The sequence below is a fragment of the Liolophura sinensis genome, chromosome 7 (genome assembly GCF_032854445.1).
Source record: "Liolophura sinensis isolate JHLJ2023 chromosome 7, CUHK_Ljap_v2, whole genome shotgun sequence".
NCBI lineage: Eukaryota > Metazoa > Mollusca > Polyplacophora > Chitonida > Chitonidae > Liolophura > Liolophura sinensis.
The window spans coordinates 57185093-57210390 of record NC_088301.1 but is presented as its reverse complement, the minus strand read 5'-3'; the positions used below and the strand labels follow the sequence as shown (position 1 = coordinate 57210390).

Sequence of the window (25298 nt, the reverse complement as noted above, 5' to 3'; positions counted from 1 at the left end):
TACATTACAACTATTTTACAATCTGTCTATAAATCTACACTGGCAGTACAATCCAAGTGTAAAGATCATCATTTCTTGTGTTGCCAGAAAAACATTATTCTGGTCCTGAACTCAATATCCCTTATATCTGAAATTGTGCTATTGGTCTCATTCACTTCAGGCGTCTTACGTGTTTTTGATCATGGGTATGATGCGGTCTGGCCAAGTGAAGGTGTTGTCATTCAGCAGCATGTCATCCTTCTCCAGGTAAGCATAGTCCATCAAGAAGAGAAGATTACCAGCTGCCAGTTCTAACTTGTCCTGGTGGACAAAACCAACACAAGGAATAGAACATGTGAAATTACACATTAACATGCAGCTCTTCTATATACATGGCAAAGAATTAAAAATATGATTTTTTTAGGAGCAGTCATAAAGCTGATCCAATTTAAAAGGATGTGAACAAGCTCAATTTAAAAATTATAGTTTTAAATGAAAAATGTCAGGGCTTGCCAACAGTGCATGGCTGCAAATTACTGCTTTCCTCTGATGGCAAGGTCTGAATAACATGTGTCATATCTGTATATATCGCATTTTAATACAAAACGCATTGTAAAAAAAAAAAATTTCTATGAATTTATGAACATGTCTGGTTGCTAGGATTGTGGAAAGATTATTTTCTGTTTTTATGCAATAATATAGTAACAAATTTGGGTACCACTGGATGTCAATAGCCAGTAAGGCATTCAAAGAATAATGGCTACTCGCCTGGTTCAGCAGTTTGTAAAACTGCACAATGTACAAGTCATGCAATACACTCAAATATTGATCTCCAACCCCCACCCCACCCCAGCCCCCCCAAAAACTAGAATGATTCACACTGTCATGCACAGATATTAACCTCAAATTATATAGTGCTAAGATCTTGCCATTAAATCAACAAGAAAGACCAAATTTATTATACTGTTACAACTATCACTGTTTATCTTATGCATAAGGATTGCAGAGCACTGACTTCATATCTTATGGAGTTGTAAATTGTTGTGGTGGTAAAAGACACTGTGGTGAAGTTAGCGCACAACTTTGCTGCAGAGGTCTTTAATATGCAAATTGCAAATTGAATTTGGCAATCCATGTTCTATGGGAAGCAATTGCAACCCTGTGAATAGCTGAGCAAAATATTGAGTTATGAGGTAAAAGACTTCTTTGGTCTTTGACATGCAAATGTCAACTCTATGATCGGCCAATAACATTAACCAAATTGGACAGCGAGACTGCCACAGACAGCATCTGATCCTCTCTCACAATACCTTACAAAGTAAGGAGAGCTAAAAAGTAGAACATGCAGGCTCAACTTCTATCATTTGCTGAGTCAGCAGATTCTCCTGAATGCTTTGAGTCACCAAAACCCCAGCTGCTCTGAGTAATCAGCTTAAAAAACAAGACACACACAAAAGGTGTGTCAGTGTCTAACCATTCCACCCAACTGTACAAAGAGATGAATTCTTTTGGTTCTCTCACCTTGAGGTGTAGAAGCTCTTTGCACCACAAACCCTCCACGTAGTCCTGTAGTGTCACCAGCTCTGTTGTAGTCTCAGACTGACGAGTGATTTTAAATACAATCTCATCATACTGTGTGCAGATACCACGATTAAACTTCCGACTTGTCAACACTATGTTGTCAATCATGATCCCAATCAAGTGTCGAGCCCGATCAATCAGCCACTGAGCCAAGAAAAACAATTTATAAATCTGTACCTTATACTGATTGTAAAACAAAAGCTACTTGATTGTCCTAAACACATCAATGAAATTGTCACACAACACCTACCATATGTTACACGTAGTATCAAATGCTGCTATAAACACTGACACAAATGACATACAAAAATATACTTTGTAAACTTTGAAGGAATTACTGAAATTTGTATACACCATTTATTTCTTTGAAATACTGGTTATGTCACATAACAAGATTGTGTCATTTTAAGAGCAGATAGTTTGTTATAAGTTGATTGTTTCAAGTTTTAATAATATGTACATACATGAAATTTTCATACATTCTTCTGCCTACATGTGCATGAGGCTTATAAGTCCCAGACACCAATATTTAACACACAGGCCCTTCTTACCTGATTCAGGTGAGAGCAGTCCACGAGGAAAAAGTGCATGGGTACATAAACTGGCAGAGAGGCAATCTCAGATGCCATCAGTTTCAGTCTCTCTATTTCTCGAACATAGTTCCGTAAAGGATGTTCTAAACTAATAAACTTCTCCACCCTAACATCCGTCTCTTTGGACAAAAGGTCATGATAAGGCTCGTACACAGATTTGTACCTGAACCAAAAGAAAAGACCTTACCATCGGCAAGCACAGAAAATAAAAATTCACAATACAGTCAACTGGTGGAAGAAATGCCAAACTAATCACAACATAAATCTCATCACAGTTATAACATTATTTTCTTTTATTTCTTTAGTAATAGTCATTCTTCTGAGTTTCTCCTATTTATATCCAGTCCAGACAATGTTTCATGGTTTTCTATACTAAGAAAAGACTAGATGTACATTTATACACGCATCAATATATCATCAGAAAGTTTAAAAAGAGTAATTTTTTATTTTTGCAATGCTGCATAACCAAGATATTGTAGTTCAAAGTTAGCAAAATCATGTGCATGGAGACAAAGGAAAGCGCCACCATACTAACATTTTTTCTCATCAGGACTCGTCACTCCTATAACCTGAAGGATGCGTTTGTTTAAGCTTATGTCACCTGAGCCCTGTTTCATTTAACCAAAAGTATGTGGGGTACGAGTGACTCAATATTGTGTTTTTGGATGCTCTAACATGGGGCATCCCATGGCCTCGTTCCTTTTTAGAAGCTGATTTATAGAGTTACCAAGCACGCCAGAAAAAGACATTTGGATCTCTTTTCTTTTGAGATAACTCAGGTTATGTCTGTCCATAATAAAGCTTTATGGGCTAACAGGAGGAGCAGACCTGGGAATCTGACTTTTGAAACATGGACAAGGAAAATGAGGTTGATGCTTACTTGATGGGTCCCTGGCTGTTCACTGTCAAAATTGTAAGAACCCTCTGCTTGGCTTCTCTCACCAGATCTTCATCTACCTGTACTGTGCTGAGATACCTGGGCTCCAGGTCCTCCACTTCCTGGAAAAGTTGCTGCTCCACTCTGGGCAAACCCTCCACACTATGCACCATCGTGTCAATGATTTCACAGAAAAACTTGTACAGCTGCCCAAAGTTCGGACTGAAATCTGTCTCCATTTTTGACATGTCCTTATCCTTGAATAAAACAGGACATGCTCTTACCCATGGATCACACACATTCAAGAAAATGACAAGGAAACTCACACACTGTTTTAAGCGATGTTTTAATACATATTGACACTCAATATCTATGCACTGTCAACTGCTAAATGATACAGCATGAAACTTGTTTTAAGTACAATTAAGTACAGCCTGCTTTGTGAGCAGGACATTCTGTGCTTAATCCTGTGGTGGGTCAAAGCTATGATTTTTAAAATTGGCAATCTTGGTACGTTTCAGTTGTGGTGCTAGGCATATGGATTGTACCAAGTACTGACTATTTCTCAATCACTTACCATGAACACAGTGACAAGGTGTGTTACACCTGGCAAAGCTAGCTGAGAGAAGATATGGTACTCTCCAGTGTAGGCATTTCCATCAGCATATTCCTCTAGAAGCCTCACTAAGTCATAAATAGACTTTTTCACACACTTCCTTAAGAGATTGGACATCAATGAAGCTACACTGTTGAAAAAGTGATCCATTTTGTCCATTCGCTGGCTAATGGTTTGATCCTGAAAAAATGTAAAAAATTATTTTCATAAAACTTACATTATCCTAATTCAAAAATTTTGAATGTTTTAACAAACATTCCATATAAATCAACACACACTTTAAAAGTGACACAATGTTCTAGCAATCCTCTGCCTTGTTCTAAAAGTCAACAGTGAAAACTAAGAATAACAGTCAAAAATCAAATTAAAAACCTCATTACATTAGTTTGGCGTGGCATCCATGCTTCCACATCATCTCTCCTACAGTTGATGATCTCAATACACTCCTGCAGCCAGTGGGAGCGCAATCGTGCTGCGCCTGCTTTGCTAGACTCCTGCACATTTGTCAAAAATGCCTCCATTGTGACAGGCATTATGTCTTTCAACACAGGTATGTCCATGAGCCGAAACTTTCCATACCTGTAACAGGGAACATCAAACAAAAGAAAAAATATCTGTCAGGTTATGTGAATAAAAAATTACAAAACTCACAAAACAAGTGTGTAAACTGCTTCATCTCTTTGATTTGCATCTTAAAAACATGATTTATCAGAGCATTGCTTCTAGCACAAACAAATATGTCAACAACTGCAGCTTGCTTCACAATCAAGACAATAAGTAGCTAGATGTGTTTTTCTTTCATGTATGCGTTTACAGCAATACATAAAACATATGGTGTTGATATTACACTCAAGGTGTCTGATACAAATTACATTAATCAGCAGTCCCACTGAACACAAGGGTCTATGAAAAACCTTCTTCTTCTTGCCAATGAGGTCACATGAACTTCCTCAAGTATATGTCACTTATACTTGCAGCCAACATTATGGTGGGGGAAAAAGGGCCTAGCCCTGCAGAGCCACGTCATCATGTGATGTATATATATTAGTAAGGGCCCTGAATTTCTCAAATCTGTTTCCCGTTTACCCCAGCAATAAACCTTTTCAGCATTTTGTAGGTGAAATATTCTTTAGTTCCATGATAAATACAAGAAATAACTGTGTTGAGAGGGCAGTAACCATCAACCTCATTCAAAAAGATTCTTGTCATGGGATAACACTTACTTAGATTCAAAATGGTACAAAATGGCTGGCATAACAGGATGAGTGATGTAGAGATCAATGGACATAAACCTGCGAGTTTGCTGAACACTTTCATGCCATGGAAATGGGAGACGTCCTGCTGAATGGGATCGCTACAAAAACAGGACAAATGAAAGCGCAAAAGTAAGAATAGATTAAGAACAATTTACTTGGAGCTTAAACTGCCTTAACAAAGTATTAGTCTTTTCTTCTTTCTTGTCATATAAAGTGGTCCATATGGTACACCCACCCAGCCAGCTGGTACACACTCCCAGCCAACTAGTACTATCACCATTCAGCTGGTACACACTCCCAGCCAACTAGTACATTTACCATTCAGCTAGTACACACTCCCAATCAACCTGTACACTGACCCAGTCAGCTGGTACATACTCCTGGCCAACTAGTACATTCACCCAGTCAGATGGTACACACTCCTGGCCAATTAGTACATTCAATGAGTCAGCTGGTACACACTCGAAAGCCAACTAGTACATTCACCCAGTCAGCTGGTACACAGTCTTAACCAGCTGGTACATTCATCCATTCAGCTGCCACACACTCCCAGCCAGCTGGTACATTCACCTAACCAACTAATACATCCACCCTGCCAACTGCCACACCACCCACTCAGCTGGTACATTCATCCATTTATCTAGTACGCTCACCCATTTAGATGGTACACCTACTCCCTACCAGCTGGCCAAATGGAACATATAGGCCAGCCAGGTAGTACACCCACCCAGTCAGCTGGTGCACCCACTCAGACTGCTGGTGCACCAACCCAACCAGCTGGTGCATCCACCCAGCCAGCTGGTACACCAACACATTTTCTGGTACACCTCCCTGCCAACTGCTAGACCCACCCTGCTAGCTGGTACATCCACCCAGCAAGCTGGTATGCCTATTACAATAAAGAAAATATCTTTATATTTTTATTTCCTACTTATATTTACTGGATGCAGCCTAAACTTCACATAAAATTTACCTTTGCAGGGACTGGCACACCCAGCCTCTCTTGTTCTCCTTTATCTAATAACAGGTAATCCAGCACAGCTTTCCGTATTGCCTTGTTGTGATCTTCTTCCATTTCCTGTGGGGGAAAATACTTCAACTATTGGTGGTGGCCATTGGTCCATGTAATGATGAAACTTTAATATTACTTAAGTTGTCTAGCCAGTCAGTAAAACATCTAGTTCAGAAGTTTGGAAGATATTAATATTGCTTACATGAGTTACAGGCCAATTATGATCTCAGAACTGACAAACAGTTCAAAGAGGTCAGGTTAGTTTATAACAATCTAACCCAGTAAAAGGCACCTTTATATGGTGACTAAAGGAAATAGGTCAGAACTATACTTCTATAGAACTATATCTAGAAGTATGTCAACATTCACTTTTGGATGACCATGGATGAACATGGTAAGAACAATACCCAAAAGATGGAGAATATCCATTTTCTTACCTGTTCAAACTTTACTGATGCTTTAGACAGTCTTTTACGTAGTTTTGAAGGTACAAATCGATGAACTCCTTTCAGTCTTTCTCTGCCGACTGGTGTAATCATTTCTGGGTTTATTGAGGTTTCCATCAGATGATAATACCTGATAAAAAAAAGAAAATGCAAGTTATCACAAGTTGCTCAATAACGGAGGATAGTTACCATTCCGTACTGTTTGAATACTGAACTGCCAAAGCCCCATTACACCACCAACTACCCAGACAACATTAATTCTTGCTTTAACATTACACATTTACACAGTAATATATAAACACCAAGAATATTTCAATATCATGATGGTACAATGTACACTGTCACAAGTCAAAGTTATTGGTGGAAAACTGCAGGAATATATCACACATTTATGTCATAGAATTCACACATCACAACACACAAGTCTAATAAAAAAAACCTGATTTTGTGGTTGTCCTCAGGTGTGGGAGGCCTGGAGAGTCCTAATGTGGAGAAGTAATATGGCGGAAACTGCACACTGAGAGCAGCTGCAGTTTGCGGGTCGTGTGTGCGCGACATGTCCTCTTTAGTCGTGTGCATTGAGGAGTCTTCCCTTCTTGCGCAGTTCGTGCTGTTTTCTGCATGAAAAAGGTAAGGAACATGTAAAGGAACATGTAATAGGGTAGAGGTAATAAAGGAAAGATAATAAGGTCATTTCCTTACAGGCACAGTGTAATTTTGCTTGTCAAAGATAGAACATATAAATATAAACAATTTTGTAACAAATGCAGGTTACTCAAATTTTGGAGAGTCATTCTCCAATCATACCATTTCAAACATTTCTGTAGGTTTACATGGTATATATTTTCACAATGTTAACCTTAAGCTATATGGACTAAGCTGTAGCTTTTGTTTGAAGCCTGCAATTAGTTAAACTTGTTAATAACAGACTGATAAATGATGGTGGGTGTTACCATGAGAGGAGCTCTCCTGTAGTGTTGGCATGTCAGATATGTAAGCAGAAAGGGGTCTGCCACTGTCCAGGCTATCTGTCATGCTGGCTGCACTGTTACCAAAGGCTTCTGCACTACCTGGCCGCTGGGTCTTCCCTGTCAACACAGGTAAGCCTGTTTGATAAAAATGTCACTTCACCAACATTCACAAAACCCATTACACCTTTCATTTACTAATAACAAAATTACATTCAGTTTAGCCATGGCTATATAAATCAATCTAAACAAAATTTACATGCAAAATTTCTGTACTTAATACATTTTCACACTTTAATAATTTCCATGCTTAAATATATTTACAGGTTTTCCAAAAATCAAATCTGTGAAAAAAAAACACAAACAAAAAAAGAAAACAAGTAAAACAACATTTCAATAACAACTAACCAGCCTCCTGCATAGCTTTGGAACAGTTCTCTGGTTCTTGTATGATTTTGGCCATTTTCTCATTTTTCTGAGTTGCAGAATGGGCCTTGTGGCTGTTCCTTGTGCTAAATAAGGTTGGGGATTGGTGCATGGCTTTGATCCCATCTCCATCATATTGGAATCTTGTGGGTTTGTTCTCAGACTCTGTGTAAGACATGGACATACTGTGGATGGGGGGTAACATGCTGTGGTAACCGTTCTCACTGGGCTCTGTCTCTCTGTTAACAAGCTTAGAGGCTGAATCTGTTCCCTGTACAACAGCTTCATCCTGATTAACAGGTCTGTAACAACAAGGTACAATAAATCAACAGAAAATTAAAAAACTACATCAAAACATATACTATAAAATACACTTTAACAAAAAAAAAAGAAGTGCAGTTAATGACAAACATAAAACTAAGTTTCATCAAATCAAATTTCAGATTTGGATATAAAATTTCTCACTTTAAGTGTCACTGAATACTGCTTTGCTGAAAAGAACATTGGATACATTACACTAAAATGAGACTTAAATACCATCCATAAATGAGTTGCTTATTTTGCCAGATTTTGAAAGTTCTTCTGATCATAGAAAGTGTTTTAAGGTTTGCTTGGAAGCTATGATGATGCTCCACAGGAAAGATATAACTTTAAGCACAAAAGTAATATTTTATGACATTAATTTGCCTCTAAAAATGCACTTTTTGCAGCAAAATGGAAGGCACATGGATAAGCTTAAGAGTTCACAAACAATTTTTATACAATATTTTTAAACTTTTAATAAAATTAAATTTAAATCAAGTGTTATATTTCAAACCAATATCTGAATTTACTAAGTTCTTCTTACATCTTTGCAGATGACGTCCATGCTCTCTGCTCTGCGTCAGAGCATGGTGCTCTCCTTCCCTTATGAACATGTCGTGGAGAGAGGTTGTAAATCTCCTCTGTAGTATACCCTGTTTAGATATTTAGATGGAATACGGTTACAAAATTATTATGTGCTCAAGGGGAACACCTGTAAAGAGAGCAAGCTATCATCCCATTAGGCCATAAACAGGATAATCTGTCAGCTAATGTGGCCTTTATCTCACACTTGGGGAAATCTTCATGTGTACGAACAACACAGGACAGCCCACATGTTTCGGTTCAAGCCTTCTTCTCATGTTTACCTAAGACTAACCAAAGGAATTGCTAAATGATACCTCACATGCATTTTTTATCACCCAAAAGCGAGATCAGAGGTAATTTAATCACTAGTGCTAGGGCAAGATATAAAAAGAAAAAGGTCTCAAGTTGATTGGGCAGGGTTTCTGTTGGTTATATTAATACTGGGTCTCACATGAAAGTTGTATGTTGCTCATAAAAACATGTCTTACTCACGATTTTTGTAGGTGTTGTAAATGTATGAAGTGGTCAGGTGACTAGCTGATGGACTGTAGTTGTTGGCAATGGAATCGCTGACCTTGCGATAGTGTTTCTCTTCTTTCAGAGGTGCTGCCTGGGTCCGAGAGCCACGCTGCAGAATTTTTGGCTTTTCACTGAAAGAGTTCTTAATGAGAAACAAGAAACCTGTAATATATCTGGGATACAAAATGATGTTGTGCTGTTTTATTTTCACAGCATGTATGGCTGTATGTGTATGGTAATAGATTTAATTTCTTACACTGGTCATTTTCATTGTTAACTGTTTAAGAGCAGCAATAGTTTTTTCACTATGCCCTTTACCAGTTTATATTTCTTTTAGACAAACCAGACTGTGGTCCAACCACAAACCTGAATGTGTTCTTCCCACAAACCTGACTGCAGTCCATCCAGAAACCTGACTGGTCCTACCTATAAACCTGACTACTGTCTGACTGCAGTCCACCCACAAACCTGACAGGTCCCACTCATAAACCTGACTACGATCTGACAGTGGTCCACCCATAAACCAGACTACAGCCCACCCATAAACCTGACTGTGGTCCCACCCATTAACCTGACTGTGGTCCACCCACAAACCTGACTGGTCCCACCCATAAACCTGACTATGATCTGACTGTGGTCCACCCATAAACCAGACTACAGCCCACCCATAAACCTGACTGTGGTCCCACCCAATAACCTGACTGCAGTCCACCCACAAACCTGACTGTGGTCCAACAATAAACCTGACTACAGTCTAACTGCAGTACACCCACAAACCTAACTGCAGTCCAAAAAGATTGACTGCCGTCCACCCATAAACTTGACTTCGGTCCGCCATCAACCTGACTGAGGTCCACCCACAAACCTTACCACTCCGACCACATACCTGACTTCGGTCCCACCATAAACATGATTGCGATCCCACCACAAACATGAATATTGTCCACCCTCAAACCTGACTGCCGTCCACCCATAAACCTGACTTCAGTAACACCATAAACCTGACATCGGTCCAAGCATAAACATGACTGTTTATTTATTTATTTGATTGGTGTTTTACGCCACACTCAAGAATATTTCACTTATATGATGGCGGCCAGCATTATGGTGGGTGGAAACCGGGCACAACCCGGGGGAAACCCACAGCCATCCGCAGGTTGCTGGCAGACCTTCCCACGTACAGACAAAGAGGAAGCCGGCATGAGCTGGACTTAAACTCACAGCGACTGCATTGGAGAGACACTTGTGGGCCATTACTCTGCACTAGCGCACTAACCAACTGAGCAACATGACTGTGGTTCACCCACAAACCTAACTGCAGTCCAAAAAGATTGACTGCCGTCCACCCATAAACTTGACTTCGGTCCGCCATCTACCTGACTGAGCCCACCCACAAACCTTACCACTCCGACCACATACCTGACTTCGGTCCCACCATAAACATGATTGCGATCCCACCACAAACATGAATATTGTCCACCCTCAAACCTGACTGCCGTCCACCCATAAACCTGACTTCAGTAACACCATAAACCTGACATCGGTCCAAGCATAAACATGACTGTTTATTTATTTATTTGATTGGTGTTTTACGCCACACTCAAGAATATTTCACTTATATGATGGCGGCCAGCATTATGGTGGGTGGAAACCGGGCACAACCCGGGGGAAACCCACAGCCATCCGCAGGTTGCTGGCAGACCTTCCCACGTACAGACAAAGAGGAAGCCGGCATGAGCTGGACTTAAACTCACAGCGACTGCATTGGAGAGACACTTGTGGGCCATTACTCTGCACTAGCGCACTAACCAACTGAGCAACATGACTGTGGTTCACCCACAAACCAAACTGCGGTCCACCCACAAACCAAACTGCGTTCCACCCACAAACCAGACTGCGGTCCACCCATAAACCTGACTGCGGTCCACCCATAAACCTGACTGCAGTTCACCCACAAAACAAAACTGCGGTCCACCCACAAACCTAACTGCATTCCAACCATAAACCTGAAGGTGGAAAATTCTTGATCACAACATTAAACACCAATCCTATAAATGAATAAATAAATTCATTTTATGTAAAAGGAGAGGATGCTGGCTTAACCTCCCCCTACCCCCCAAAACCAAGCCTTCCACCCCTCCTCCCACCATAATGCCAGCCACTGCCATATGAGTGAAGTATACTTGTATGCCGCATAAAACACCAATCAAATAAACAAACACATCACATGAGAGGGTCTCATTTTCCTTTTCACGACAATAAATCACTGGTGTCTTGCTTTGTGTTCCTTGTCCCTTGCCTGAATTGACTTAGCTTTAGCACCAATCTGTGGTTAAGTATTGTTCACAGACTATCTCACCTAGGACTGCTGTTCACGCATGCTTGTATTCTTAGCTGCATTGAATAATTTAAACTTAAACCATGGAGCCAGTGTAGAAAAGAAATAACCTTCTTGCATCTGAAAAAAGCACGCAACCACATACTGACGAACAGGCAATGCAAAGGTAATGAAATTCTCAGCAACACATGCCAAACTATGTGTTAAACATCTGTAAAAGACATCCAAGGAAAAAACCATCTGTAATTTTACCTAATGTTCTACAAAGTGCTTGTTTGTTCACAATAAACTTATCAAAGTATTCAAAGCCACCAAATAGTTTTTCCCGGGGCATCAAAACCTTACAGATAGAGTACTATGGATCTGTGATTTTATTTCAGCATTTATAAAGAAAAGACAGGAAATACACAACATGCAATGTCAAACAAATTAAATAATAGTGGGTCACACAATTTGGAGATGAAACTCATCATCCTGGTGGTATGGATGTTGAGCATACAACAATGAAGTTTTTAATGGAGCAAAACTTTCCATCATTTGATATCAGGAGACCGCAACAAAACTTGCTAATACACTAAGCATTTCTTTCCTCACATAATAATTCACCAGTATCCATTCATACCAATTTGTAGTAAGTGATGACTTGGTGGCTTCTCCATAACAAGGCAGCAACAAAAATGGCTTTCACGTAAACTCAATGTCACTGACAATTTTCACAGGGATCATAAATTGTACATGCACAAAGGATAAAATAATTATGTTCAAGATATAGGTAAGGACCATAATTTGTAAAACTTTGAGATTTTGTTGGTTGTCAGTGCATAAGGATTACTAACATATAAACTGCTTCAGTAATAATTCTGCAAAATGCAACTTACATTAAAATTATAATGTCCTGTAAAGTATCTCACAATAGGACATCATGAATGTGCTTGATCAAAGACCATGGTAAAATGAACCTGGGAAATCGTGGTGACCCAAAGTGACACAAATATAAGGCCCTATTTTTTTTTTACAGTAGAACATTTTTACATGGACACAAAACAGATATGAACGTCAAGAAATCTTTAAACTTCAATATTGTAATTAACACACATGCAGAGCATAAAGGAACTGGGAGGAAAGTCATGTTATTATGCTTTACATGCTCAATACATCCAGTATGCTGAAATGCTACCATTACCAAATACTATCACTAAGTTGTAAATTTTGTAATTTACAGTAACTGTTAAGCACATAGAGCATTCAATGACGAAGCATTTCTTTTGTGTTATTGTGCTTAACAAGTATGCAACAGCTGAGCACAATACATGCAGTACTTTTTATTGTATCATCTTTAACGTTTACCATTATTCCAATACGCATGAGGCTAGGTCAGGAACAGACAGGCTAAAAATTCAAGATCAAGATACTTCTACATACTGTACCCATTAAAGCAGCACGTGTAATGAGTTCACAGCCTTAGACCGTCTTGGTACACACAGGAAGGAGCTTTACGAGTTCCCCATTATCAAAAATGCTTTCTTTGACCATTTACAAACAATACAATGAAAACTTGATCTGTAAAGTCTTATTTTAATTCACTAAGTAACTGAACTTACATGTATCTTGTTAATTTTCTGATAATATAAGGAAACCCATACTGGCATTTAAACACTTAATACCAAAGCCTAAATTAGCACGAGATGCGAAATCAGGTGACCAAATCATGACCAAACATGTATTCCATCATAATTCTTCATTTTCATTAATAAAATGGCCATTGCATTGTACAAAGCAAATATAGTGACTTAACAGTTATCCATTCATCATTGTCAATTAGCAACCAATGCAAATAACTGCCTCTGCAAAAATCACTACCCAATAGTCCATTTCAAAGGGCACTGTCATAGCATATACCGATATTACATGTGAACAGGGACCTCTTAAACGCCAAGCAGCAGGATCTTGACGTCATTTTATTACATCAAATGTTCCTTTCCCATCTCATCGTGATGACGTCACATATAAGACAGTACGAATGGAAAATGATACACTATAACGGTGTAGACATGCTACAAACCATTTTTGATATACATGTAACAATGGCTCAAAACCCTGCTTCACACTAGCGCAGGCCAAGAAACTTGGGTGGTTGACAGGTTTTAATAAGCCTTGTTTGGTTTCACCATGATGCGAAAACAGACCAATCGTTAGTGCAAATTGGCTACGTGAACATGTGGCTAATAAAGTCATTTGCTTATTAGGTCGGTTCTATTGCAGCAGAGTCAACCATCATACATGTCCAGTGGAACCCTCGGATAGCACAAAGGCTAAATGGGGGGAGGGCCACAGCATGCATGGTGATCAGCATAGTTCAGGGTGGATCAGAAGCCACCATAAAACATATCTGTCATACCTGCTGAGAATCACATGGCTCTCAAGGCCAGACCAGCATGTGTTATATTCCTGAGTGTTTTTATTTTCTTTTGATGATTAATACTTTTACAGGTATAGCTCCTTGTAGTGTGTGTAATATCCAACAAAGGTTTTCATATTTTGTTTTAACTCGGAAGCCTTCTCAGGAATTACCTATACGCTGTCACAAAGTTAATAGTTGGTTTGTAGACTGGACCTGACGACACAAATGACAGGATCTCACCAATGCGGTCGCTGTGAGTTCAAGACCAGCTCATGCTGGCTTCCTCTCTGGCCGTACGTGGGAAGGTCTGCCAGCAACCTGCGGATGGTCATGGGTTTCCGCCAGGCTCTGCCTGGTTTCCACCCACCATAATGCTGGCCGCCGTCGTATAAGTGAAATATTCTTGAGTACGGCGTAAAACACCAATCAAAAAAAAAAAAAAAAAATCAAATGACAGGAGACAGCGTAAATGCACTGACCTGACTAATAAATAGAGGGCAGACCTGAACGAAGTTTGGTCACAGCAGAAAGCTAGTGACCGCATTTAGTGCATAATGGCATTGAGTTCAATTTCAACAGAACACTTTGCAGCATCACGGCACCAAATGACGGCTTTCGTTCAGACGTATTAGCGCTTGGATTTTGCCAACGGACAAGTACTTAAACAGCCTGGGAAGAGGTAGCTCTAACAACTGACACCTTAGCTATCGCTAAGGATTTCTTACCACTAAAACTCCTTCGTCTAGTAAAGTAAAACCCTTATCCCAGAGCAACATCTCTTACATGTAGGTCAAGGTTTTAATGCAACATTATGCATCAAGATTTGACAGAGCATCATATTAATACAGCTTTGTGTCATCTCAGGCTTTGCAATTCTATTAATCCCACAAGTAATTTTTTATGGTCGCTGATGTATCACGGGTAATCAAGGCAACAATGTCCAGCCTAAATAGGTAAATACATCTGCAGCACTTCCTAATAATTTTCTATATACTCAGCACTCAGCAGTAAATTATATTATTACTTTTGCCTAGAAATGACTCAAGGTAATACCACTGAAAGCTCCTCTGATGAACAATCAATTTATCTTTCCTTTACTGCTAAATCTTTATTGCTAAACCCAGAGAACAGAACCACCATTTTACATCAATGGTGTGCACATAAACTATGTTGGGTGTAGCTTTAATGCCTTAAACAAGTATGTAATTACTTACATGACTTACAGGCTCGATTAGGTTAAAAACATTACCAATGCACATGACTACAATATGTACCATAAGTCCATACAATGTGTGTACTACAGCTACACGGCCAGTATTGAAGTCATCATGTGACCTACACCCAGGTAGACCTATACTATTACAGGTGATAAATCACACAGAAAGTGGCTGGTGTCATACCAGGTAATTCTGCAGATTAAGTGGCTGCTCCAATTTGTCTGCGTGACTAAGTTCAATGTCAACAAAACCCTGTCAAAGGGAACTGACACCCGGTTTCTTTAGGTCACCACACACCCTATAGAAAACTAGAACTAATCAATAAACCTTTGAAAGAAAACTGGGTTTGCAAAAGACAAATACTGGTAAATATTGCTCATATAAGTTACTCACAACTATGAGCACCTTTTTCCTAACACCAATCAAAACTTTTCTAATTATTGCTTAAAATACAACCAGGAGTAATGACACCTTTTGTAACACTTTTACGTGTGATCGCATCTGTTCTAATCCCTTGGGGGTAAGCTTACCATATGACCCCTATGTTAGCATGCCAGTCTTTCAAGCACGACATATTAACATCGGTACATATACACCTGAAATATACTGTCTGAACCTTACTATTAAAGCTAAAACAATTCAGAGGACATGTTTGTACGTGAATAATATGTCATGATAGATGTGGCATATCATCGACAATTATATAAGTAATGTACTTGTGTACCTAAAACACTCACCTTGGGAGCACTTAGTGGAGGTAAATGTTCTATAACACTAGGTCGGTACTGTAACTCAAACTCATTAGGATGAGCAACTGTCACCCCTCGGTGAAAGCTGCTTACCTGAAACAAGGCAACAAAAACTGAAATTATGAATAAGGCTGGAAACTAGAATATGTCATTAATGCATGTATTACCATGGGTTTTATATACCTTCTACTTTTTGACTTGGCTGCTTTGGTATGAGCCAAACTGAAGTGAGGTCAAATGAACTGCTAAAAGCATCCAAATCGATTTATAATGTGCAATCTGTATTTTGTGAGCAAAATCTGGACAATGAAACTGAATGTGGATACAGCAATATTTGTGAAGGCATAGATCACCAACATTTATTTTGTTTGCATTATAATTGTGTGCAGTTACAGGACAGCCAGATACAACACTAGCTGTTTCACCATGGCCACTGACACCAGCTCAAACTGTAAGTTCCAGCGCATAGATGTAGTTCAAATATATGCTACGACTAACAAAATTTAGTAATGGGTGATTAGACTTACTATGAGATGATGAAATGGTTAACTGTACAACCATGTAAGTTTGTTTTTGCAGAGTACATTGCTTTTGCAGTATTCAACAAGGCCTCCAACCTATTTTAACTCATAATCAGTTCAGAGTATATAAAACTGACAGTCCGAGTTCATGACAACAACCCTTCCTGACCGGTCTGAATAATTTATCTCCGACATGTCACAGAGAGGCAGGCTGGCCATCTTTCTATTGGGCTGCCATGGGCTGCATATTTGCTGTGATTTTATCAATTCAGACATAACATCACTGTCATTTGTTCTCAATGAACAAAAGCATGTGCCACATGGACAATTTATGAAATAATGGGTTTACATTGCATTATTGTGGCAAATATTTCTCATCAAGGGTGGTAACAATAAGGGAAAGACTCAAATTGTACCTTCCATGAGAACTACATTGTACTTCAAAAGCCAGGCATTTCCTTTACACACCTCTTTTAGCAAGTCACTGACAACATCTGTCTGACAGATACCATAATTTTGTAATCTAACTTTACATTGAAGTACACATACATGCATACTTATACAAATTTTTCAGTCTGGAATTGCTACGAATTGCTAGGAATTCCAACGAAACTGAAATCAGGTTTCACAGACTATCACAATGCTGTGCAGATAGTTCTGTTTTCAAATATGCCCACCGTAAGGCAGATGGTACTATGCTATGGTTATTATGTCTTTCTGTCTGACAGTCTGCCTGCCTGTATAATATATCTATGACCAGATAGTCATATGTTACATATTAGTTTATTGTATATTTGTCATTTACCAAGGTCATAGTCTTAAATAATGTATGTTCAAGCAGAACAGTATATGTTATTAGGTTAATCTGCACAACCAAGTTGTACTTAAATCTTATAAGCAAGACTGTCATTTTATGACATACTGTGCAATGGAGTGGTTACCCTGCTGTGTGGATATTCAAGTACTTACAGCCTATAAGATGTTGTCACTTCCTGTCACCATAATAGAGCTATGTATCATAGCTATAGTAACTTGACAGTTAAAGATTTTTGCATGTTTAAACCACTACGAAAGGTTGAAAACAAATGGTAAATAAGAAGTAGTTAAGGCAGAGTGTGGCTGGACAATAATCTTGCACTATGTAGACATTACTTGTGAAATGTGCTGTTATGAGTCTAATGGCATGTAGCCTTAACCCTGTACAGTAAAACTAGATTTGTAGCCTGGACACTTGTGTTGAGTCTGTATCAAGAGAACGAATGTTACAACTACATACATGTATATCAGAGATGACAGGAGTGGTCATATTATCCATGTCTGCTCTATACATACCTTCATCTTTTTTTTTTTTTTTGGTGGACAGAAAGACGAATGAGCAATAATATGTCACGTCTTTACTTTGTTCCTTTAACACAGATGCCAAAGTAATCGGATACCCATTTCCTTATAGCTACTGTATATAGCTACATACAGAAGTCACAAACTGTTGCCCCTCACATTTGCCCATTTCCACAGTTGTCATGAAAACGAAAATGCCAATTTCTGTATGTCCACTAAATAGATCTACACATATGATATCATGACCAAGCTACATCTCTGGTGAATACATAAGGAAGTAATGCCTCGTAAATCAGGTTTTTTCTGCAGATGCCATGGTAACTACATTGCCAGTGTCTACCCTGTATAATAAGAAATTTACTTTTTTCGTGTACTCATTGGGTTAACCTAAAGTCCTTTTTTAAAATGCTATTGCCTATAGTTTTAATCATATATAAGCTTATCGGGACTGTACAGATATGTCCAATAAGCAAAATAGAATCTTTAAGATTCTCTCCAGCTCATGCAGGTTTAGGCAGTTACAAGACATAGTGGATAGTCTTTCAAACTAATGCAGTTAAATATGTGATCCCACATGTTAAGGGTTTCCTGATGTCAGATTTTCTGCAAACCTGTTTTCAACCATATCTTGTTTTATACCAAACGTAGCCCAATAATAAAAGGCCCAAAATAATCTTTATAAATGATGAAACCACCAGTAATTAAGATTAATCTAATTATGTTCAAAGACAATGTCATGGACTATAAAGTATGCATATCTCTTTGTATTTCTAATATACATGTATAAACTATCATATAAAACAACGCTCAGGTGTTAATGTAGGACACCCAACCTGTGCTTTTGGAAAATATCAAAGTTTGTAGCATTAAACAGATGAAGAAATGTAACAGACATAAACCGTAAACTTTGGATGATTAATAGGGCCTATGTACTTTTAATGTCAAAAATTTAAAAAAAAAATTGCTATAGGTTGCCCTTGAGGGATGCACAAGCCTTGTTTTGTGTCATAGGCTGCATCATTAAAATTTACAGAGTTCTGCTGGTCCTTGTCCATGTCATTCTCTGAGAAGGCAATGCCATATAATTTGAATGGATTTAAATAAATTAGTGTATAGTCTCGATATGACCTTTATACTCTGTGTTCTGAGGATTATTTTGATGGGTTGGTTGTGGTGATGTGCAAAATATGGACACGGATATTGACACATACAGATATGCACATTTTCTGACAAATGTCACATCAGGATACCCTTAATCATAACAGTCTAGAATGGGGCACCCTAAACTGTTTTTGTTGTTGTTGTTTGACTCGGAATGCCTGTTGTGAATTATCATAAATACCAAGAAGCCAAGAAGACAAATACTGAGGGTAAATCGCTCTTTGTGATCGTTGTTTGAGCTGGAAAAACCAAGTCAACTCTGTAGTACAGGATCTGACAACGGACAAGATGAGTCCTCGTACGCGCCGACCGGGTTAAAATTTACCGCAAATGATCTCTTGACGGGTACCTTGCTTTCTAGATCCCGAACGCTTCAGCGCTTAACACAGGTCGAACAATTTAAGTTAACTGTACCCCACGTTACTTCGTAGATTCATTGTACAGTGTATACATGCAACACTAAACAGGAGGAAACTGTTAAAGAGGTTACGGATACAGACCATATTAGTCGAAGATTTGTTTGGCCTGCCAAACGCTCTGCAGAAGGACCTTGACTGACGTCATTTTATTTACGTCAAATGTTCTATTCCCAGTTCATCATAATTACGTCACATTGAAGACACTACCGGTTCGACGTTACAATCGAAACCGAGCACGGCCTAAAAACTTCGAAACTGACTTCGAAACAAGCTGCAGTCCATTCTTGACGTTAAAATAGCTCAAGCAATGTTCACACTAGCGCCACCTCACGGGATTAAAATGTATGCCGCATCCCAATTAAAGAATAAAAAAAATCAGTACGAATTAAACAATGGACAATTTGTCAGGGAGGCCCTAAACGTGTGCACATGGGACTAGGTGTTCTGACCACACACACTGTGACGAGATCAGGGGCCAATTCCATGAAGCCATTCCTGACTTAAGTCGAAATTTTGAAAAACGATCTTAAAGCTTATTTTTCAGCCACAGAAATCAAAATTTTGTCCACGTGTGACAAACAGACAGGCCTTGGAACAACTTCAGGGTGAGAAATAAACCAAAATGCACTGTTAAATTCAAAGTCGTAATTGGCAACGTCATAGCATCACCCAGAGACATGATAATGGGATACCATAAGAAGTCCGAAGTGAGACGTATTACGCCATTTCACTCCGCTGGACATTCCAAAAACGTCAATGGCGCGGCGTCACAGTTACAAAATATGTCACACATGAAACCGCAGAACGCAGCATGTTTGGCTCGCGCAACAAAGGACTTGTGACGTGCAAGTCCTAATTCACACTAGTGCCATCTGTTGTGAGAGTAAAATCTGCTGGTAGGCCTACCCTTATTACTGGTTATAAGAGAAATTAAAGAACGCCCGTTATAAAGAAGTTCGAAATCAAAATTGGCGTGCAAACATGCTTGAGGGCAAAGAACCATGACGCATTGTCATTTAGTTGACACAATAAGTCCCTGGATGTTCACCAGCTTGTTATATGGTATATAGTGCAGAAATTTTATAGATCTATATATGTATATGCACACATGAATATATATACACAAGCCTAACCTACAACACGAAATAAAGAGGACTCACTGACACTAAGCATGCACAATCAGCCGCAGGGTGGAATTTATACACCTGCGTTTTGTGGTCAATAATCACAAGCCATTTCTGTGGCGTGCGTGTTTGCCTTCAACCATTGTCGATTTCTAATTTGGCATTCCAAGACCGATCTTTTTCGAAATGCAATTATCAGAACTGGTCTTCTAATATACAAACCGGCAGTGGATGACACACCTTTCTCTCGTGCCAGCTGAGTCACAAGCTCTGTAAGGAATGGGCTTATAGTTGCCATCATTGCGGTTGAGGGTCTATTGCAAACTAATTTCTTTTTCGTTATTCAGGGGAAGGTACATACGCCTTTCAGCCTGATTTATTTATGACTGAGCCTTTCTCGGTGTGTTGATGAAAACACAAAACTTCTTTCTTTTCTGACATGTGGTAACAGAATGCAACAGAAACCGAGCTTTCTTACCAGTCTTGCCAACCGTGGTACACTATTAGGGGGTTATATAAATCCAGTAACATAAATCTGTTAAATGGTTAGTTCTTGAAACTGATAATTGCGGTTCTGCATAACATGTACGTTTCGATATCTGGCCAGTTATACAGTCTGATCATCGAGTCCATATAAAGGGCAGCAAACCATTTGTTTGGTTCACCAGTTGACTTGTGGACCGATATCTGACCAGTTTTATTCTCAATCACGAAACTTCTACGACTTCTCTACTTCTTTTCAGAGCCTTGGTAGCCGGAATTAAGCGACTGACAGGGTTCTTGCGTGTGTTTTACATGTTTGTTGGGCACCACTTATCTTTCACCAATACGATTTGTGGCGCTCTGTGATTTCTTCCCCACATAGACATAAATGGTTCAAACCTTTTATTAACATTTTTTTAGTGCAGCATTAAACTACGATAAAATAAATATATTACGGAAAAGTAAACCTGTGGTGTGGTTCATAAGTGGATGACAGGCTGATACACGAACAGTTACAGAGTCTGGTCATTGGGCCAGTATTAGAAATTTATTTACCCCTTTAATTCATCAGCTGATTGGCGGACTGATATATGAACAGTTATAGTGTTGAGCAATAGTGATTGCTGGATTGGCAGTTTACTACTATTTAGAAACATTGATATGAATAGTTAGAATAAATTTGATAAGAGGCCGTATTTTCACTGCTTACCTGCGACCAGTCGCGCTGTTGTCTCTATGCCGGAGGTATAACAGAGGGACTTTTATAAATTCTTGTCATTTCGTCATTAAAAGGATCTTTGTGTGGTAGATTAATTCGGTTTTCCGGCATGTGCTTTGCTTAGTATCTTACCTCGAAAATCGCATGCATTTTCTGTGGCACATATATGTGCATACTATAATTGTGCGCTTGATTTCTATGAAGTATGGGGTTATTCAGAACGTTGGAAAGAAACATTGGAAATTTAAGATGAGCCACAACCATCTTCACACAATCACACACACACACACACACACACATATATATATATATATATATATATATATATATATATATATATATATATATATATATTATATATATATATATATATATATATATATATATATATAGGTATCTAGGTGGCTCAGTTGGTTAGCGCGCTAGCGCAGCGTAGTAACCCAGAAGCCTCTCACCAATGCAGTCGCTGTGAGTTTAAGTCCAGCTCATGCCGGCTTCCTCTCTGCAGCAACCTGCGGATGGTCGTGGATTTCCCCCGCTCTGCCTGGTTTCTCCCACCATGATGCTGGCCGCCGCCGAATAAGTGAGATAATCTTGAGTACGGCGTAAAACACCAATCAAATAAATAACTATATAGGTATCATATGATACACGATGGTTGTTAGTTAAACAAAAGAAGTACATTGAATTACAGTTTTGTTGATTGATGAACGGACTGAATTCATACACAATGTATATATGTTGCATATAACTTACTGTATACTTTCTGGATGGTCTAAGTATAGTGACAGACGGCATTATATAGACCGAGCCGAGCACAAATCATTTAAAGGCGTGCTAACCACCCCGATGTTTGAGTGGTTGATTATTGTGACCATATAGAAGGTTGCTGCCTATGCCATTACCCTACAGAATGCTTTGTCGAAACAATGGTTGGAAATTGGTTGTCGGATTGCACGGAAAATATATAATATAACATATATCATGACTGAATTCAATCAACATATTCAGTGTGGAACTTACATATTGTTACCTAATGTTGACAAACATAATGTCAAATATCCTCACAGTTGCTAGCGACGCAATTAATCTGTTATACAAAACAAACTTAATTTATTTCGTGATAAACATGCTTTATGGGTAATATCATCCCTATAGTGCATATAGGTTATGCTAGTGGCAAAAATAACCATGACTGGTTGAAAGATTCTAAATTATTTACTACCACACATCAATGATCTGTTTACCAGGATAGCAATCCTGTGGATTAATTAGCTTTTCCGTGGACTGGACACCTATCCCTATAGCTTTTGGACCTTTAGACGTATAGCCAACCGTGCAACAGCATGCGCACAAACTGTTCTGTGATTGCCTGGGAACACGATTTTAACAGTTCATATGTATGCGTTTGGTTAAAAGGGATAGCTAGGTATATATGTGATGACTTTCTCAGAGTTATTTCTAATTACAATCAACCAAATCAGCGAGAAAGTATTTTGCGGTAGTTTAAGGGTAGTTTTGCTCTGTATGATACATTATTTACCGTAAGATGATGTCAAAAGCCGAATAAACCCTATTTTGTTCAGAAAATTACTAATATAATAGAACTGTTTTTAATCTTAATGACATTAAGCAAATTATTTGTATGTAATTTGTTTCATTATCTCATTTAGCATACTTTGTCTCGTATTCCTGTTTTTACAGTTGTTTATTTGTGCATACCTGAAATCTGTGTGCATCCTGAGTGCTGAAGTAAAAAAGGTATTGGTATTTTAAGTGAGTCATTTTCAAGGTTTATAGATCTGGTTTATAATTACATGCTAAAACGCGAATGCCTGTATAAAGGCTATAAAACATGGAAGTGAGATACCCTGCAGACGTTTGGCACTTTAAATGGCATAACGTTTATGACGACATAGGTGCCACAACCGGTCGTGTTTTTGGCCGTTACACTTGAACATCTATATTCTCAACTCACGGTCTTAAACTTATACTGTTTATGACGGTGAATCAGCAGAACTGTCCTCTCCTTCACCCGTTACAATGTACGTACACAAAGGTGCGTCCACCTTGTATATAACTCCTCTATAACATCAGTGTTTCAGCCATGTACATATGTCTGTACATGTGTTCAGGCTTATCATTTACATTTCGCCCGTGATTCTTTGAAACAGGACTTTGGTCACCTTATTAGACATGGCAACTTCAAATGAAAAAGAGAATGCTGATATATATTAAAGGGGGAAAAGTTATGTATGTATTGCTGTATCAGTGTTATAATATCAAAGTTATTTTAAAAAATTGCGATATTAACAATTACCAACAAGAAAGATACAGTATCTGGTGACAAACCGAGTCCAGCCAATGCTTATATATATTTGGATATTATATAACACATTAGTACCCTGTTATTAAATCTTAGCGAATGGAAATCTAAATGTCATCAGTTTTGCTATCTGAACGCTGACTTCAGTTGAATGCTGACTTCATTTCGTTGTCACGTACATTACATGTATACAATGGATTTAGCCTTATACAAAGCTGTATCTTGTACTATACTTCCAATCAACAATTAAAGCTCACAATGGAGGTATATTACAAAATTTGTCTGTTTTTAGTCCTAAATATGAAAGACGGTTGTTTTCACGTTAAGGTAATACTCTTACCCATCGGGATAATGCGATTCCACCACGGAAAACCATTATACTCACCCCAGGTGTCGACATTGATCTCGATGGTTTATACGTCCAGTACTTCTATATAATCCAATGGTCATTTCATGATACGCTTAAAACAACAGGTACGTCGTATATCCCAGGGTTCAGCATGTTTAAATGAAGACCCTCGATTACACAACAAAGATGAGAAGTCTTTCAGTGTGGACAGACAGTGAATTAACGGCTCTGGAACCGATCAGCCCGAGCAACAGGCTTAGCGAAAGTCTGTGTGAGGTGATATGTATGTGTACGTTAATCTCACGGGTATATACTACCTGGATGATCACCTGGTCGCGCTGGTGTACACGACAGGTAATCAACCGTCCGAATCGCCAGTGTTTACACGATTCGTGTTATAGAGGGGGCATTTTGCCTGATCCTTAGACTACTGGCTATACCGTTAGCGCCCTTTCACAAGGGACATTGGAATGATACTAAAGTTGTTATAGCAACTGTACACAATGAGACCACAGGAGACACTTGTCATACTTAGCTTTCCGTCTACCCGCTGTCACTGAGACCGAAAGTGGGCCATCGGACACGCAAAACGGAGCTCAGCCTTGATCTCAAACTGTAGGTCTGTTTGCTCATGTCCATGTTCAAGAGCCTCAAAGTTTGCATCTAGAGTACCGTTAAAAGTTTCGTTCTGACATATTTTTGTATTCGTGCAATCTTTTAAAACCTATAATGATAAATATTGTACGTGGTATTGAAAGTAGTAGGTGGAATTTAAGTTGTCCTTGGAATTGTACGTGCAGGCTATATAATTCAGGAACAGCGGCGTAATATTTGTGAATACCTAAAATGACCAGTCGAGTTATTTGGACAGGTGTGAACATAGGTTCCTATATGCACACACCTGTATCGATGAAACCATGTAACTCATATAGGTAGCCGCTTCTGAGTCACAGAGCTAACAGCTATGTGTATGTGATTGTCTACACATAAAGT

At 38.8% G+C, this 25298-nt stretch overlaps 1 protein-coding gene across 3 annotated transcripts in view; it reads right to left on the bottom strand.

Annotated features, from left to right (window-relative positions):
* LOC135470307 (dynein axonemal heavy chain 3-like) overlaps window positions 1-24644 on the bottom strand; it is a 74487-nt gene extending 49843 nt beyond the window's left edge. Inside the window, exons 1-16 of one of the 3 annotated variants that reach the window (XM_064749168.1) lie at window positions 24342-24644; window positions 15855-15959; window positions 9135-9303; window positions 8602-8710; window positions 7737-8056; window positions 7314-7466; window positions 6800-6977; window positions 6352-6490; window positions 5876-5980; window positions 4870-5000; window positions 4027-4225; window positions 3608-3826; window positions 3034-3287; window positions 2112-2316; window positions 1501-1704; window positions 170-300 (exon numbers count right to left, since the gene is read on the bottom strand). In XM_064749168.1, coding sequence (XP_064605238.1) covers window positions 170-300; window positions 1501-1704; window positions 2112-2316; window positions 3034-3287; window positions 3608-3826; window positions 4027-4225; window positions 4870-5000; window positions 5876-5980; window positions 6352-6490; window positions 6800-6977; window positions 7314-7466; window positions 7737-8056; window positions 8602-8710; window positions 9135-9303; window positions 15855-15959; window positions 24342-24356 — 2636 coding nt within the window. In that variant the 5' untranslated portion in view covers window positions 24357-24644. Of the gene's footprint in view, window positions 1-169; window positions 301-1500; window positions 1705-2111; window positions 2317-3033; window positions 3288-3607; window positions 3827-4026; window positions 4226-4869; window positions 5001-5875; window positions 5981-6351; window positions 6491-6799; window positions 6978-7313; window positions 7467-7736; window positions 8057-8601; window positions 8711-9134; window positions 9304-15854; window positions 15960-19386; window positions 19471-24341 lie in introns of those variants that run through there. The other 2 variants (XM_064749167.1, XM_064749166.1) reach the window with 2 other exon arrangements.
* Between the last annotated feature and the right edge of the window lie 654 nt (window positions 24645-25298).